Source organism: Macrotis lagotis, chromosome 4, assembly GCF_037893015.1.
Source record: "Macrotis lagotis isolate mMagLag1 chromosome 4, bilby.v1.9.chrom.fasta, whole genome shotgun sequence".
In the NCBI taxonomy this organism is placed as follows: domain Eukaryota; kingdom Metazoa; phylum Chordata; class Mammalia; order Peramelemorphia; family Peramelidae; genus Macrotis; species Macrotis lagotis.
In genome coordinates this window covers 126,873,923-126,893,058 of record NC_133661.1, presented here as the reverse complement: position 1 = coordinate 126,893,058, position 19,136 = coordinate 126,873,923, and the positions used below count along the sequence as shown (strand labels likewise).

The 19,136-nt window shown below is 36.6% G+C and overlaps 1 protein-coding gene across 5 annotated transcripts in view; it reads right to left on the bottom strand.

Annotated features, from left to right (window-relative positions):
• The window catches only part of NTRK3 (neurotrophic receptor tyrosine kinase 3), a 472,049-nt gene that overhangs the window by 311,967 nt on the left and 140,946 nt on the right, over positions 1–19,136 (bottom strand). For all 5 annotated transcript variants that reach the window (XM_074234130.1, XM_074234132.1, XM_074234131.1 and 2 more), the window contains exons 4-8: positions 17,062–17,130; positions 7,898–8,055; positions 4,396–4,538; positions 3,940–4,081; positions 3,011–3,307 (exon numbers count right to left, since the gene is read on the bottom strand). In XM_074234130.1, coding sequence (XP_074090231.1) covers positions 3,011–3,307; positions 3,940–4,081; positions 4,396–4,538; positions 7,898–8,055; positions 17,062–17,130 — 809 coding nt within the window. The remainder of the gene's footprint in view (positions 1–3,010; positions 3,308–3,939; positions 4,082–4,395; positions 4,539–7,897; positions 8,056–17,061; positions 17,131–19,136) is intronic.

The window sequence follows — 19,136 nt, the reverse complement described above, 5'->3', positions numbered from 1 at the left end:
GACACTTTACCCCAAAGTCTAGAATGGATGAATACCCCTACCAACTTCACTGTCTGTTGCAATCCCTTCCTTCTTTCACTATCTCCTCCAGGAAACTTGCCCTGACCCTCTTCCTCCTCCAGTGAAAATGTTCTCTCCCTCCTCAAATTTTTCATACAAATGTCCTTAGATCTTTTTTTTATATTTATCACATATTCTGCTTATAGCAGTTATTAGTATATATTGTTTACACTATTATATTGTAAAGGACTACAAGAGCTGACAGAAAGAAATGTGTACATATTTGTGGGTAATTATGTCACACATATCTATCTATATATTTATAGACATAAATGCATATGTATATGGTCATACATTTATATATTTATTATAGATCTTTGTATTCCTACTGCCTAGCATACTGTCTTGTTCATAGTCTACTTAATAAATGTTCATAGAACTGAATTAAATTGAAATGAAATATTAAAAATCAGTGCTCTATAATATAACTAAACTTTCATACAATAGACTTCAGAAATTATAGTTGGAAATATTCCCAGTTTTGAGGCAAATGAATCAGATAGTGTAATTTATAGTAAAGGTCTTCTAGGTCTTCACAGGGACATCCCTACCTTCCCCAGTTACATATACATATGTACCACTACCAAGAGTACCATCATCACCAGCATATTCTAGAAGCTATTCTGATTAATTCTGATGACTGAAGGCACCCAGAGACTTTGTAAAAGGGTCCGTTGAGTTTTATAAACAGGCAGGTTCCATGTCTAGAGAATACAAAATGCTGCTTCACTCTCATAGGAAGAAAAGGAACTAAGTTTTCTGGATACCAGATACTACTTCATTATTTCTGGTCTCTGCATGTTCACTTCCTTGACATGGTAAATAAAAGGGAAATCAAGTTTAACCTCACTGCTTTCTCTTAGGCTTTTTCCTCTCCATAAGGGGCCAGATAGCAAAATCACCCCTTCAAAGGCTTTGATAATTCACTGCCTCGTTCAATCACAATAATAATATTTGCAATTATTATTGTTGTCATATAATTATTATTGTTGTTGCTGGCATTAATATAGCATTTTAAGATCTACAAAGCACTTTACATACATCATCTTATTTGATTTTAATTAACAGTCCTGTGACATATGTATTATGGGTATAAGATGCCCATTTTACAGATGAGGAAAAAGATATACAGTGACATTGCCATGGTCACATTTTTATTGGGTCCAGAGTTTGTTTTTCCCACTACAGTAGTTTCAAAGACAGAATACAAAGATTACTTCTCAGAAATGTGTTTTAAAAAAAAAGATTTACACTTTTCTAGGCAAATTTATCTGTGCTTCTCTTTACCTTGAGTCTATAAAGCTAATCTTGTACTGAATGATATATACAACCCAACCATCTCTAGTTTAAGAATTCTTTGTATTCAAAGTAAAGGCCATAACTATTTCCATCTCCCAGGAGACAAAAGAGGAATGAGCCAATAAAAAAAGTCTCTTGGGTTTAGCCCACTAGAATCTTTCTCAGGACTGGACCTGGAAGTTCCCTTGAGTTCTATCCATGTGTAGTTTTCAGGATCTGAAGCATTGAACTCTCTCATTCCCTAAGGAAAGATTGTTCTCTAATCTCTAGGGTCTCACTGGTAAGAAGTTTTCCCAACACTCAGTCTGATTTTTTCTTTGCTTCCTTTGCTCCCAGTACTCCTCATTATAACCTTCTTGTGCTAAGTTAAATAAGGCATCCTGAAGTTGCCACTTCTCAGTTATTTGTGGACTGCGAAGGCCCCTTTCACAACAAGCAAATAATACACAGATTTAGCTCCTGATGTCTTTCTCATCCTAAAGCACTCTTTCCCTCCCTTAAAAGAAATCTCAAGGGATCATCTAGTCTAGCAATTCTCAAACTTTTTTGGTATCAAGTTCCTTTTACACACTTAAAACATATCGAAACCTCCCGAAGGGCTTATTTATGTGAGCTATATCCATCAATAGTTAGCATATTGGAAATTCAAATAATTTAATAATATTATGAAAAATAGTTTTGACCTCAGACATCTGAAAGGGACTTTGGACTCCCTAGGGATCTTTGAAGCACACTTTGGGAACTGTTACTCTAGTCTATCCCCTATAAATTAATACCTAAATCATCCAAGAGTGGGATGCCTGATTCCTAAATTATCACTTTATAGACAAGAGATTATATAATCCTCTGAGGTAACCTAATTTGCCACTATCTTTGCTAAGTTTTTTCTCTTTCTGATCCAGAAATTCTCCAGGAGATAGAAAGTAATTGTGGTGGTCCAGCCCAGGGTACATAGGGAGTAAATAAAAGATTACCAAGTTCTCAAGGTCATAATCTAATTGAAGCTCCTCAGGTTGCTGTTATCATTGCCCTTAGCCTACTATTTATTTTTCATCACTCCATCACTGTCTTATTTCTTTATCCCACTTTTGTAATTGCTCACACCTCCCCCCAATCCTTGTCATACAGAAATATAAGGTAGTTGGAGAGAGGGAGGCAGGGAGTAGGGGGTAGGATGGAAATTAGACTAGGAGTTGGAGAATCTGAATTCTAATTCTAGGCTTGCCACTACCTGACTGTGTGACCAAACAAGTCACTCCCCCAGTATGTACCTGTTTCTTTTTCTGTAAGATGAGGTCAGTCCAAATGATATCTGAGGGTCTTTTCCATCTTAAAATCTTTATGTGTCTGGGTCAGTGGAATGGGAGGGGTGGGGGATGTGTGCCCTTGAATAGTTAACCTTGTAAATGCAAGTGTTTGCTACTCCCTTAAAATGATATCTTCTTAAAAGAAGAATCTGTATTCTGAATGAGCTGATTCAGCACAATGGTTCTACTTGAATTCATGTATCAAATCAATGCACATTGGTGCTACAAATGTATAGTTGTTTTCTATTTCCCACCACAAACTACTGAACATATTTGGATACTCTTGAGGAGATCGAGTCTATCCTAGGGTGGAAAAAAACAAAACAAAACTGCATTCCCCTCACCTGGAAAGGGTTCCTTGAGGAAGTGACCCTTGATGGTCTGATTGGCTGTGCCCAACTGGTTTTTGGCAATAAGGGTGTAGTTGCCATTGTTATAATGGGTGGGTTTGTTGAAGAGCAGGCAGCCTTCAGAGACCTCCCCCTCCTGGTAGTACTCCACCCGAATGATCTTAGATTCCCTCAGTGGCTGTCCATTGTGCAGCCAATGCAGGGTCGGGGGTGGGTTTCCCCGGACCACAAACTCGATGCAATGTTCTAGCCGCAGTTCAGGCTCCTCGAGGCTCATCACACGTGGAGGATCTGCCAAAGGGAAGAACATCAAAATTGCTGGGATATTTTAAGCTCTCACATCCTGGAACCTTGGAGGAATTGGGGCATCTCATCACAAATTTTGCCTACGTTCTTTTTAAAAAGATTTTCTGGAGGAATATTAACTCTACCAGCAGATAAGTAAAAAGTAGCTTTGTTGCAGCCAAACTCCCAAGATCCCTCTTGGTAGAGTATCCTCATCTGTGTGCCTTTCAGAAACTTGTCTAGAAAGGTAAGGGTCAATAACCAAAACTAAGCTTGCATACAATTGGGATCATCGCAGGGGAGGCTTTGACACACCTATACAAGAATCAGAAATTCTCCTCCTTTTACTAGACTCAGAAAAGCATACTAGAGATCAGAAAAGTATACTAGAGATCATTTTGCACCTGCAATCAGAGGGACCAGGTTTCATGCCTCAGCTCTGCCACTTCCTAGCTATGTGACCATGGTTAGATCTTTTAATCTGTCTGGGGCTCTGTTAGCTCATCTGTATTAAAAGTATTATTTTCCTGGACTTCTAGGCAATAGGCCTCCAAATCTCAGTCAGTTCTACGGATACCCCTTGTTTCCCACCCCATGGGCTCTTCTGAGCACTAGAGATGCCACATGTCCATACTCACAGTAAACGGTGAGTGCCACACTAGCATTACTCATGCCCACCACATTTTCAGCAATGCAGGTCAAGGTGAAGCCATTGTCTTCACTGGTGACATTGACCAGGGTCAGGTTGATGGCATGAACATTGGTCCAGTTAAGGTTTGTCTGAAAACCCCAATGGAGAAATAATAGTCAACTTAGCCCTAGCCATAGTTCTTTTTATACCCCCAAAATTCCTTTCCTTTCCCCTCCTAAGGGGAGTGAGATAGGAGAGCTATTGCTGTCCATATACTTTCATACTAATTTAGATGCAAATAATTATACAAAAAAGACAAGTCCCAAGTCCAATGTCTGTTTCTCCCTTTGACCACTCAGCTAGCCCTGGCACCTTGGGACCAAGGAAAGTTCATTTTTAAGACCATTTGACTGACTGTATTTGACCTATGCTCTCACCTTCCTTTTCCCTCCTAAAAACCTACCTGGTGGGTATTGATGGACTGTAGTCCTGTGACAGTCCAATCTACATCAGGCAGAGGGGAGCCAGATCCATTGCAAGTGATGACAGCATTCTCTCCTTCTCGTACAGTCAGATTAATGTGGCTGACACTGATCTCAGGTAGATCTGAGGGGTGGGAGAAGACAAAAGAATCATCAGCAATAATTGTATCACTGTATCTATCTCCTCTCTCACTGTGCTTTAAGTCCTAGAAGAGATCTGGGTAACAAGACAGCAATATAATATAATGGAACAGATGCTACCTCTATTACCTGGAGCAAATCACTTAACTTCCTTGATCTCAGTTTCTTTTTCTGTAAAATAAGGGGGTAGATGATCTCTGAGGTCCTTTCTAGGTCTAAATCTATGAGCCTATGATTGACTAGCAGGTTCAGGTGTTGTGTATAATTATCCTAGAGAAACTGGAGTCCCAAAAACAGACTCCTCGCCTCAAATCAACAAACATTTATTTATTTCAAGTACCTATTATGAGCCATTGTTCTAATGCAAATAAAAGTGGGGGTGCAAAGAAAGGCAAAAAGAAAATCCTTGCCCTCAAAGAGTTTACAATTTAATGTCTTTCAGCAAATGACTGCATAGAAACAGAAAAGTATACTAGAGATCATTTTGCACCTGCAATCAGAGGGACCAGGTTTCATGCCTCATCTCTGCCACTTCCTAGCTATGTGACCATGGATAGATCTTTTAATCTGTCTGGGGCTCTGTTAGCTCATCTGTAAAATGAGGAAGTTGATCAAGATTATTGCCAAAATCCCTTCCAGTTTTAAATCTATTGTTTTGTGCCTCTTTTCTAGTTGATCAGAAGCCACAGGATAAGTTAAGGTGGATAGGTAAAAAGGTTTTTCCCTCAAGGTCCTAAAGGGCAGTTTTAGAAGAAAATTCTGAGTCTCTTCTTGACAAGATCTTTCACTAAATATTAAGGACATAGATTTGTTACTGAATAAAGATCCTAGAACAACAAAGATCCATTGAAGAATGTCCCTTAAAGAATCTCTTAAAGAAGAAAGGTGGGGCAGATAGGTTATACAGTAGATAGAGCAAAGGCCCTGAAGTCAGGAGACCAGAAGTTCAAATTTAGTCCTCAGACACTTAACCACAGCAGGAAGGGGGGTGGGGGGCAGCTAGGTGGTATAGTGGATAGAGCACAGGCCCTGGAATCAGGAGGACCTAAGTTCAAATTTGACCTCAAACAAACATTTAATAATTTCTTAGCTGTGTGACCTTGGGCAAGTCATTTAACCCCACTGCCTTGAAGAAAAAAAGAAGGAAGATAGGAAGGAAGAGAAGGAGAGAGACAGAGCAAGTGAGAAAGAGAGAAGAATAAAAAGGGACTACATCTGCCTCTTCAGCTTTATATAATAACATGAAAGCAGGCATTTAATTAATATGAGCTGATGGGCTCAGGAAGGAGTTTACTCGCCTCTTAGATGGTACTTGATCTCATCACTACATTATGGAACAGACTAGTAATCAACTGCTTTTTCTCTCCTGGGATGGGCAGGGACTCTCCAGTTCCTTCCCAGCAACTAACATGCACATTTATGCAGCTTCAATCTATGCAATTTATAGTCCCCTAGCTGGAATGGACTGGTCCTCATCCCCCCTTATTAACAGCCTGATACAAAGCAAAAGGTGCCCTTGATCTTCCCTCCTCACAGACAAGTCACACTGATTGATCACAGCTCTAACTCACAGCTCAGCCCACAGAGTCCCCACCATGGTGTAGAGGCAAGCAGCAGCTAGATGCTAGGCATTTCCCTCCCACCTGTGTTAGCCTGCCCAAGGGAAAGAAGAGCTGGAGGGAGGTCAAGTAAGAGAACGGTGGAATGTGGAAAGTGATGCGAAGGTTCCCCGAGGAACACATTCTCAGCAAATATACCGACTTTTGAATTATCTTTTCATGACCATATGAAACAGTACTCTGAATCACCAATAAGAAAAATGCAAATCAAAACAACTTTGAGATATCATCTCACAGCTAATGAATTGTGAAAGATGGGAATAGTCAACAATGGAACAGTTGTGGCTAGAGGGGCACATTAATGCACTTGGTAGAAATCTAAAGTAGTTTAATCATTTTGAAGAACAATTTGGAACTATACTGAGAAAGTGATTAAAATGTCCATACCCTTTAACCCAGAGATCTCATTAGTAGATATATACCCCAAAGAAGTCAACAATAAAAATAAAGGGTTCATAGGAAGATGTTTGCTACAGAAACAATCTATATACAAACTAGATACTAATCAATTGTGAAATAACTAAATAAATTGCCATATATGCATGTAATGGAAGATTACTATGCTGTAAGAAAGGATGAGTTTGAGAATGGGTTTAATGAACATAGAGAAATATAGAAAGACCAACCACATATGAATTAATGCAAAGTAAAGTAAACAAATCCAGAAAAACAATGACTGCAACAATGTAAGTAGAAAGTTAACAGAAATACAATAAAACTTAATGGCAGGAAAGCAAAATGAACAATATATTCCCAAAGAAGAGCTACATGAAGGCACCTCCCACACTACATTGTAAAGGTGGGGGGGGGGGGAATATGAGTATGGAAAGTCTGCCTATGATCTTAATTTTTTTCAAATTACATACTAGTTTTGCTGAAATATTTTTACTATAAGACTCTCTCTTAGAAAGGATAAGAAAAAAAAGAAACCATAGGGAAATGTAGGTGGTATATAAATAATAGATATACAAATTTATTTTTAATACTTTTAAATTAATTTAATTTATTTTTAATTGAGGTTTCAAAGATGTATGCTAGTTCACTGTTTAATATGCAATTGAGGTAACATAAAATAATGACTAGTTTGGTTTATTTGAGATACGAAAGACCTGGATATAAAACTGAACTTTGACATTTGAAAAGTGAGCAAGCTGTTTAAACCTCTAAATATCTCAAGCAGCTCCTAAAGACTTATTGATTAAATGATAGATTAGATAATCTAATTTTATCTTCACAACAGCCCTGCAAGGTAAGTGCAGGAAAATTTTAGTTTTTTTTTTTCCATTTTGCCACAAGGAATACTGAATGAAGCTCAAAGATGAGAAATGACTTGGTCAAGGTCATGCAACTAATAAATGATGGAGTATCTATCCAGTGCTCTTTCCTATATACCATACTATCTTTCCCAAAATAACATGATAAAATTGCATAAAGAGAGGAATGTTAGATAGGACGGAAGGCAATTGAAAGTTATATGGTTAATTCTCCTACATTCCTAAAAGCATGACTTCTAAAATTGTTCCCAGACTAGATAGGGATAGGCAGGACAATGAAATAGGGGTATTGGAATTTCTTCAAATTCCAGGCATGTATCATAAGATTAGGGCTAAAGGGACAGTAAGAAAATTTGGAGGTCATAGTTTGATATAATAATTTTTAGTCTTAGCCATTAGTAAAAGATAAGGAGCACGGGAGAATTGACATTTTTGGTCGGGCTGCTTACCACACTGGGTGATGTTCATACGCTGCAGGGGAATTCGAGAGCCATCTGTGCTGATGCAGAAGAGATTCTGACTGTTCAGTTTGGCCTCACCCTGCTCTTGCCACAGCTGCATCCAGCGGATGTCACAGCTACAGTTGAAGAAATTTTGCTCTAATCTCCTATGGACAAAAATAGAGAAAGAAAATCATTCAACCAAAGAAAAGGGTAACTCCTAGACTTTTACTGGAAAAGCAGAGATGGCCCACACCTGGTCTTCAGAGATTAAGGGAAGAGTGTATTTGACAAAACCTTGTAAAAAAGTGCCAAAAGTTTACTCATCTATGATATTTTTTCTTTTTGAATTAGAAAAATTAGAAGAAAGATGAATTAAATCTGCTTCCTTTCCTATTCACCAGATAGTAATTAATATTCCTCATCCACAAAAATGGATTACATCATTCCATTGCTCAAAATCTTTCAATGGTTCCCCCCTTGCCCACCAAAAAAACATTCATGTTCCTCAATGCAAAATCTGACCTTTCTAGAATTATCTTACATTGCTTCCTTTTCAAATACTCTAGGCTCTAGTCAAACACCTTTGCTGAACAGAACCTGTATTATCGTGGGATGCCATTTTCCACAACTAGAACATTATCCATTCCTATCTCCACCTGTTGCAATCATAATCATCATTTAAAGCTCCCCTGGGAAACCTTTTTTGAATCCCCCAGAAAAAAGAAATTTACTTGGATTTCACATTAAGCATATTTTCCCAACTTATGTAAACTTGCCACATTCTATTTGAATTTATGTTTGATTGGTTACATATCACAGAAGCACAAAACTCCAAAATATAAGACTTCAGATGTCATCCAGTCCAACCAATATATGATCAAGAATCTCATCTATACTATGCTAACAAATGGTCATTCAATCATTGTTCGAAAAACTTTTGTGACCTCTGTTGATATTTTAAATCCCTAGAAGACAAGGGTTTTATCTTCTCACTAAATCTTTCTCAGCACTTAAACACAGAATTTTGCATTTACTAGTCATTTAATAAATGCTCATTGCATTGAATTTTGAAAAGGAGTGGAAAAATGTAGGAAGAAAGAAGATAGTGACTTCAGTCAGTGAAAAATTCATTTTAAAGTTGAGGGGACATTAACTCGGTGGGACAAAGAAGCTCAAAGAGAGGACTTTTTTCAATATTAATTTGATTGTGATATATAGGATTGAGTAGAAGAGAAAAAACTGAAAATAATGAACAGTAAGGAAAACATAGAAATAAGGTTTTAGCAAGAGACCATCTATCAAAAAAAAAAAGAGCTCATTCCCATTTGTTGAAAAACCTTAAGGTGGGCCATTTAAATAAATATGCCTCTCTTGTAACACCTTTCAAAGAATTATGTATGGTTTTAACATTTGTATTGGTCTTTTAAGGTGTTATTTCCTGTATTGAATCAAATACTTTGTAACTGTAAAACCACAGTAAATGTTTTGAAATCTTGTCTTCCTTGGACTTTTCAATCAAGTAATGATTATAAAGACATGGTTCAGGTAAGCATATGCATAACATTTGAAAAACCTGTCTATTCTATTCTCATTTATTTATCAGATGTACCTATATATGTGTAAATCATTCTAATAAAGATTTTGTAAAGAGAGGAAATTAGTAATTTGTGTTACTATCTCAATCATCTTTTTTCATTAGTAATTATGTCTGTGATCTTTTCTAGAATTTAGCATTTGCCCCTCTTGAATCTCTCGAGATTGAAATCCTTCAGTGTCTTCAAAATTACATCACTGTCATAATACATATGATCTGGTCTAGCTACCCTTTGTGTCTTTAATCTCATTTTTACTGCCTCATACAGCAAGTACATCAGGTATTGAGATTTTAAGAGTTCAAAAATGATAACATTGCTATCATTGATAGAGAAAAGTGTGCTAAATTGTTTTTATAGATATTCATTTTTACCTGGTGGCTTTAATATTTTCAAACAAATTTATGTCCTAAGTTCATGTATGTCCTTGGTGGACATTTCTCTCATTTAACAAGGAGGTTAAACATATTCTGAAGTGGTTTGAAAGCTCATTTTGTTTTCTTCTTTATGGACATTAACAAAGGTTAAACTTTCCTTGATCAAATAAGACAGAACATGTTAAATGTTTTGCAAAGTTTAAAACATTATATAAGTGCTACCTGTTATTATTGTTGTTGTTAGAAAAGTGTCCTAGTCTGTTTCATTATCTGTTCTTTTATTCATGTACCATTTTCAGCATTGAGAACTTGTTTAAATGAATGAGGCTTGAGCTGTTTTAATTGCATGGTATGTATTATTCTCACTTAAATTATTTTTTTCTAATTTGATATTGATTTTGTTTTTCTTGCTAAAACAAGTCAATTGTTTAACTGTCCAGAGAAAACTGATTCAGAAATAATTTTGAGAATGGTAACCAAGTTATATGTTTATGCACAAAATATAGTTAACTTCATTTTTGGAGCTATTCCACAGGGTATAAAACACACTTCTTGAAGAAAGCATTCATGATAATAGGTTTCTGTATAATCTACAAGCCTTTAGTCTGTCTTGCTTCTTAATCCAGAGCTATTATCTTCCAACACATTTTTCATTATTCTTTATTCCTTGTGCTCCCTTTTACAATGAAGTTAATAAGCATTAAAATATGTTAACTTAATCTTCAGAGTTTTATGAAGAATTTTGTGGAATTTTCCTACCTCTTCAAATTCTGCAACAGATGTAGTCTCATTTGATTCAACTTTTTGTGGTGATTTTTTCCCCAAATACTCTCAATGAGCACTACAGTAAGAGGTGACCAAGTATCTCATGAAATGATAATCCTTTGTTTCCTTTGAATGCATAATAAAACCAACTCTTCCAATTCTATTATTTGCCCTCCAAGGAGAACCTGTGAGTCATCCTTCCATTTAGTTTCAAATTACATTTGTCTTCATCTGTAGTGAAAATATCAACATTAACATCCTCTAGAAGTATGTCAATTCATTGGTCATTTGATAGAAAACTTACATTTAGAGTATCATAGTTAATATTTATAGACTATCTAAAAATTGTGATTCTGAGCACCCTCTGCCTTATTTTTTCACCACTCTGCTACTGTTGCTACAGAAGATGAAAGGGGCAGCACAGAACTAACTACATTTCTTTGTTTCATGAATTGACATGATTAAAGAAGTAATCACTGAGTGGCCAGTCTATTGGTAATGAGCCTGTATATATTTATCTGAGTTTCTCCTTGAACAGCCCATTGCCAAAACTAAATTCAAACACTTCCCAGAATGGCAAAATCTGCCAGAGCTTATGTTCCACTGGAGGCGGGACTGAAGGTTCACTTCCATTCTGTGAGGAAGCTTTGGAGTAGAGGTTTGATGGAGGGTTTTGTAGCTACCTGCCAAACTAATCTTGTCTTTCTGCACATTAATTGGAAATTTCTCCATATATATGGTTGGTATCTTTTATCACCATAACTATAAATCAAGAGTAGAACAACTGAAAAGTTGTTCTAAATGAATTCAGAAATTATCCTAGAGCTTCTGGTATGGTGGAGAATGGGTGACATGCTGTACAAGTCATTCATTGGTACATAAGGTGATTTAATATAATATTCCTAAAGATTCCCAACTTGCAAGTAGCAGACTCAACAATCACTGTGACTCCTCAAAAGATGGAAAGTTAAATAAGGAGTAAAGAAGGGCAAAGTAGTTAGTTATAATGATACTGCCCTTTCCTCTCCTCTCTTCTCGGCATCCTCCACAAAAATCAGGTCACTTGCAGGAGCTTCCCATGCCTGAGTTTCAGGGGCAGATCTGTAAGTAATAAAGTACAGCTTTCCTAGGCCAATCAATAATGTATGAGACCCCCATGAATAATACAGCAGCAGCTGCTTCAGGGCAAAATTTACCAACACCCTTCCCCTAGCACCTCAATGGCCCAGGGCCTAATCACTGGTCCCAGGGCGCCTCCCACAAATTAACTCAGTCAAGTTACTGAATATGTTGTCCTGCACTAGACATTGGCTCTTTGCAATGTAGCCAAGGCCATGATTGGGTTTTTAGAAAAATTGATTTTCCTGGAGTCATTATCTGAATTGTTTTTCTTTTCTTTTTCCAGAGCATTCCCGGTGCCAGTGCCCCTGTTGGATTATGACTGAAGAGGTCAAGGCATGAAATGGGGAAGTAGACATGCCATTTCATCAAATCTCATTAGACTCAAGAGAGGCAGGCTTTATAACATGAATTTATGAAGAATGCAGCCCCAGCTCTTTTAAGAAATCAGGAAGAGCAACTGAAGCCTTCAAATATAGAGAGATACCACGTAGTTTACATTCCAGAATTTGGAGCTCTGAGCTTCCCACTACCCCCCTAGCCCCTGACTATACTAAGATAAGCTCCAACTACATTGCTAGGTATCCCTGAAGATTTTTTCATCCTCTCTCAAGAAATGTACAATTGTCTGGCTAGCTTGCCTAGTAAGGTAAGAAGATAATTCATTACCAAAGCTCCCTCTATTATCTTTCTTTCTCAGTTCTCTTATTCTAGATTGGGCAGGCAAGGGTCCAGATCTCCATGCAACACAATGAAGTTTAGCACCTAAACATAGATCAAAAAGAAATATTAGCTGCCAATACCATGCAAAATCCATTGAGGCAGAAGTCAAATTTCTTTCATTAGTCAGACAGGTTCTTTGAGGGCTTCCAGCATATATATTCAATTGTATTTTTAAGACAGGTACAAACCTTAATGCAGAAAAACAGTAATTTTCCTCCATGACTAGACAGAAACTTTGACATCCATATTAGGGCCAGCTAAATTGTAAGTTTTCCAGGAAAAAAAAACAGTTCCCCCTTGCTTTTCCCTGAACAGAATTCTTATAAATCACAGAATTTCAGAGGTGACAGGGATCCCAGAAACCACCTAGCAAAATAACTACCTGAACAGAATCCCTAACTGTTCAAACTTTGACAATCTCTGGGTGGCTATTAGTTGGATATATTATAGAAGAATTTTTTCTTCCAGTCTATATCAGATTAGATCGCCTTTCTGATACTTTCCAAATGACATTCAGTGGATAAGTAAGCAGTCCATTCCATTACTGAGCAGCTGTAATTATTTAGAAAAGGCTTGGAATTTTTTTTCCCTTTAAATTGAGCCAAGATCTTCCTCCATCTAATTTCCAATCATTCCTTCCCGTTCTGATCCCTGGAGTCAAGAAGAACATTTAATTTCTCTTTCATGTAATAACCCTTTATATATTTGAAGATAGTTAACATGTCTGCCTCCAGGTCTTCTCTTCTCCATGTTAAACATCTTCAATTTCTTCAACTGATTCTGATATATCATGGTGTCAAGCATTCTCATCTTGGTTACCCTCTTCTGGACCTTCTCCAATTTGTCAAAGTCTTTCCTAAAACATGGCACATCAACATAATCCTCCGGATAAGTGCTTTGACAATGTGCCAATCCTAGTAAGACTACAATCCCCCCTTTTTGGACACTATCAAATATTGTAAATAAGTGGTAACAAACTCAGCCACTAACCCATACACAAGAATTGATTGTATTTGTATTTATTTTTCTAAATATTTTCCAATTAAATTTTAATCAGATTAGGCTCAATGGTTCCATATTTCATACCTATACTATAAATACCTTTAAAGCATAAAAGTTTTGGGGGCAGGCAATCAGTCTATAAGGTTGACTAATATCAATTTTGCACTTGTCTCAAACCCCTAGTTCCATTTCATGTGGCATGTTGTCTGGCCACATTTTACCGTTCTTTATTGGTGCTATTTTTGGAACACAAAAAGAAGACTTTTATTTCTTTTAAGATCTAAAGAAAATAGATGTTTAAGAAGGTCTCCATTCTTACAGGGAGAAGGAAAGAAAATATAAGCACAAAATGATTTTCTTTACTATTCAATTCCCATATCACATAAGTCAGAAAAATGTCCCAAGGTTCACCTCCTCAGAAATTCTAATCAAGAACAGAATCCTTTAATGGTACCCTTCATTCATTAGGAGGTTACTAAGCTTCTTAGAACACAGAGTATAAATCTTAGCAAGAACAATAATGACTTAATCATTCAGGTAAATTTAAAGAATATATTTCTGAAGATACATCTCAATTCATTTCTTGAAGAAATTTTCATGATATCCAGGTTGCTGTGTAGTCTACAAGCCATTTGACTTCCTGGATTCTTAAGCCTGAGCCAGATTTCCAAAATATCTTTCATCACCCACCCCATCTTCACTTTTGCATTAAAGTTATTCACTATTAAAGAATATGCTGATTTAATTTTCAGAAGTTTATGTAATTCTTTGTAGACTTTCTCTAATCCCTCATCTTCTACAACAGATGCAGGCACAGCTGAGGCAGATAAAATCTCTAAGAATGGCTGTGAAAATTACCCTCATGGAAAGCCTTTGAGGAAAACTCAATAATTTACAGACATCTTTTTGCTTGGTGCTTACTCTCTTTCTCCTCCTCTGATGTCTAGTGGTCCTTAGATCTTTTCTGGTCCTTGACAATTCCTTTGCACTTCTACTAATGCCTTTCATTCTTCTTCCCCTGCAGAGTAGGAACCATAATCATATTTTTCTTCTATCAACAGAGTGTGTGCCAGAAATGGGAATTGTTTAGATTTTAATCACAACTACCACAAAAAAGCAACTTGATCCTTCTCCAGTCTCTAGCATGTTAATTCTTCCTCTTATATAGAACCCCTCACCTCCTTGATTCTTCCTCAATGAAGGATTTCTTTGTTTAATATTATTTTTCCTAATTTAACAGTGTGACAGAAATAAAATATTCAGTGGACATTGTAGTGAAAATGCACTGACTTCCACTTGAGAAAATATCTTCATTCCTTCATAAGTCACTGATAGCTCACAGTTCTATTGATCACTGGTGAAGATGAATGCAGAATCCCATGATCCTCTGGGATAAATCTGACTTTTTTCCAGTATATATCTATTGAGCAACCATTTCTAAAACTCCACAAAACAGGTCACCAGGGCAGCACACCATTGATTTCATGTCCAATTATTTTTCAGAAGGAGCACTGAACGCTTTATCAATAATTCAGTAAGCTGTGGACTTTGGATGTCCCCAGGAAAGATGCTATCCTATTTCCCAGAATGAGTGGGACAGAGTCTCTGGAGCCTCAGTCTAGAAGTTCCTAATACATACAGTTCTTAACTAAATTGCAATCTTCTTGATGGCAGACTATGTATTATACCTCACTACATTCCTAACCCCCTAATAGAACAATGCTTTGTCCATGATATAGGCATAATACATGTGTAAGAATAATTCAGGCTACACAGACTTCCTTTCTACATTGAATGTGCTACACATCAGCCCCTTTGCCCCACTGAGCCTTATCAACATAAAAGACTTTAGCTCAAGACTGTCATTGAAAAATTAGAGCCTTTTTTTTTACTGAAATACAAGTAGAATATCAAAATGTGCATACAGCTGGGCATATGCTTAATATTGGCAGGATTGTCAGGAAAACATCAGATAGGACAGTGGAGGATTAATCTCTAAAGTAAATCTAAAACATTATGGTGCAAAGAACTTTGGATTTAGAATTTATTAGACTTGTGATCAAATCTCAACTCAGCTACTAACAATTGAGGGAACTTGAGGCAAGCTGTATCAATTTCCACAATTTCTCAATTCCAAAATTAGATCTTTGAGGTTCTCTCTCTTTCTAAATTCTGGCCTTCTATGACAATCTACTAGAGTCAACAGATCAAATTAAATAACTGAGCCTGCCATTTAGTATTTTTGACATTTTCCTATTCATTTAATGATTTTCTTTATTTGGTATTAACAACACCACTAATTGAATCCTGTTTAGTTGTTTATAAATAGGTATCTAGTTTCTAAATAGCAAGCTAAGGCAGGAGGCTTTGATCACATATCTCTGAATTTCAGAGATAAATCACTAAAGATAAAAAGGACTACTACCAGTATCAGGCACCATCACTCACCTAAGTCCTCATGATCAAAGGCAAGGTAAAACCTAACAAGAAAATAACATACCCTACTAGGATTTGAACGAAATGGCAAACCCTCTCAGGAACACATATGTTCCCTCGGTAAATCAAAGTATACCTGTATTTTTCCAACCAGTCATTCCTTTGGGTATAGAAGAGGCTCTTGATCCTCAGAATCCTTGTAGACAAGTAGTGTCTATTGGTGATATGGAACAATGTGACATAGGATATAAATATTCTCTTCCCCACAAGCTGTGCCTCTCAAGGTATGATTATGACTCATTAGTGCCCTTCAATCCTGACAGATGGCATGAGGAAGGGGTGAAGGGCCAGCAGGCCAGGCATAGGTCCAGAGTACTTGCATCTTGGCAAAAACAATGGAGGAATTTACATTTTGAGAATCTGGACTGAGGCATTTTACTCAAGAGTCATCAAATAAAAATGGATTTGAGTAGAACTCCCAGAACCCAGAACTCTGGATTCCATTCATAAGATGAGTCTTCTCCAAGGCATTCCATAATTTATTCCATGCTCAAAAAATACCACTATTGACTTCAACAACAGCATTTGCTTTGAGTTATTTTTCTTCCAGAAGTATTCATACATTTCCATTCATCCATCTATTCTTATCCTGTTCCTACTGTAACCAATAATATGCATTTACAAGATGGCTGGCTGAGGTTAAAGATGTTGTCATCAGTCATAGAACAAAACAACGCTAACTGCCAAACACAGAAGAGGAGAACTGAAAACCAAACACATGACCTTGGCCTCATTAGCACTGTCTCCAAACCACCAAATCTAACTAGCCACAGACCACTAAACCAGAGTCCACATGGCAACAGGATTATTATCTCCTGAAAAAAAATGATGCTACCTAGATATAGATTTAGACAAAAAAATAAACTATGTAATGGATCTCTTTGGCTCCCACTGGACGTTTTAATCTCTTCCTATCCAGTTTGATCCATTGAAGACTTCAGCAATGTCCAGATGTAGTTTCTTATCCTTGCTTTCCCACTACCTTGAGTACAAGTGAATAGCACACAAATATATACAAACACACACACACACACACACACACACACACACACACACACACAGTTGCTTTCAAGAAATATCTTCAAGATAAACTTACAGTTCACGGAGACTCAATGTCTGGAAGAGTTGCCATGACAGTGTGGTGAGCCGGTTGCTGGAGAGATTTCTGAAAAATTAACAATCAAAGTAAAAAGTAAGACAAGGGTTTTGTGATTTTTGTGATGGATAATTCCCTCTAATGATTTAACATTTTCCCTCCCAGATTTATAGTTGAGAAGACTTTGACCAATAGTTGAGACCATCAATCAGATCAAATAAGATTAGATTAGAGGTTGGGGTTGGGGAGGAAGTGGAACTGAGAAGAGGAAGGAAAGGGGGAATTTTTAAAAAATAAGTTTTACAAAATGTAGAAAGCATTAAGGTGTTTTGATGTTTCCCCCAAATCCACTATCCCCAAGAAAATTAGGATTTAAACTCAAAAAGCTAACATACTCTGGTCATAGGTGAGGGCAAGGAAAGCTGACACAAAGGGAAAATAATTACCATGTAAACCCAAATGGTCATCAACCTAAAGCATTATGAATTATGCAGTTACATTTGTGAATGTTCCTGGGGTAGACACAAAGAATGATTTGAAATATGAAAGGGTTTTCCTTGGTGAAGTTAAAAATCCAGAAGTAAATGCAAATATGAATGATGCCAATGGTCAGTGACTGTTTTTAATCTCAAAATCCCTGGAACCAAGGTTTTATTTCACCTCTTTCCCAATTTTAGTTACCTAGTATCACCAAAAGTCCTAGGACTTTGATGACTCTCTTATTTCATCCAATGGGAGTAATAGTGAAACCATAAGAAAGTTTTCAAAACTGAAAAGTTTTACAATGAAATAATGGTGTTATTTAGTATGACTTGTATTTTATGTATTACTAGATGGGAATTTGGATTTCCCATCTGCTTTTAAGGTAAAGGGTAAATTTTTTAACTTGCTACTTAAATCCCTTCACAATCTGGTTCCAGGTTATTTCTCCAGATTGATTATACATTACTCTCTCTATCATTCACTACCAGTAAAGCCGAACTACCTATTCTCACTCTCTGTACAGGTTGGTCCCTATTCCTGGAATACTTTCCCTGGTCACCTGCCCATATCTTGGAACATCTAGCTCCCTTTAAGCCTCAACTCAAATGCCATTCCCTTCAAGAGATCTTCCTTAACTCTTTCTTGTGTCAATTCCTTAGTTCCCCAAATCCCTGTGTATTTATTTTATTGTGTATTCTGCATTTCCTAATTATTAAAAAAAAACCTGTTGTACCCCCCACAAACTCCCTGAAGTCAGGGATTCTCTCAGTTCTCATCTGTGTCCCCATACCTAGAAATGTACCTGATGTATGAAAGCTATTTGGTTGCCTAAAATGTAATAAATGCCTAGTGTCTTACTGAATTCCAAAGGCTTTCTAACTCTAAGATTCTATAATCATGTTTACTGTGGTTTGTTGTGGTTGTTGTTTTTTTTACTGCTAGTTTTTAACTGATTAAAATTGAACACAACATCTTTTTTTTGTCCCTAACTAATTTTCTGTGTGACTCATTTTGCCTCTTAGGTCTCAGTTTTCCCCATCTGCACAATAAAAGCATTGAACTAAATGGTCTCTGAGAGTCCTTCCTATTCTAATGTCATTCCATTAATCTTGCTAACTCCTTCCCATGTTACAAATAGATAAAGAATGTCAGATAACACACTGTTGACTCAGACATCTCAGCTAAGCTGTTCAAAGACCAGAATATTATGTTTATTTATATTATATAGAAAATATTTCTTTTCAACAGTTCACTCTTTCCAATCACAACATTTTATGATGGATAACTATAGTCATCAGTAAAGTATGTCTTAAAAAAACAATCATTGGCCTTATGAATTAGAGAGTAAACACACCCATGTGTTATATTGCTTTGCCTCAACAAGATTTAATGTGAAAGTCCTTAATAAATGTAGCATATGTGAGTGACTGAGAAAGTGTCAATATAAGCAACATCTAATAATCTAATAATCTACTGATATGAATAACTAAATATAGATATTTATAGAGAGATTATAATAGTAATCTATCATATTTATATTTATAGACAATTTATAGAAATGACTACAATTACAGACATATAAATACCCTCCA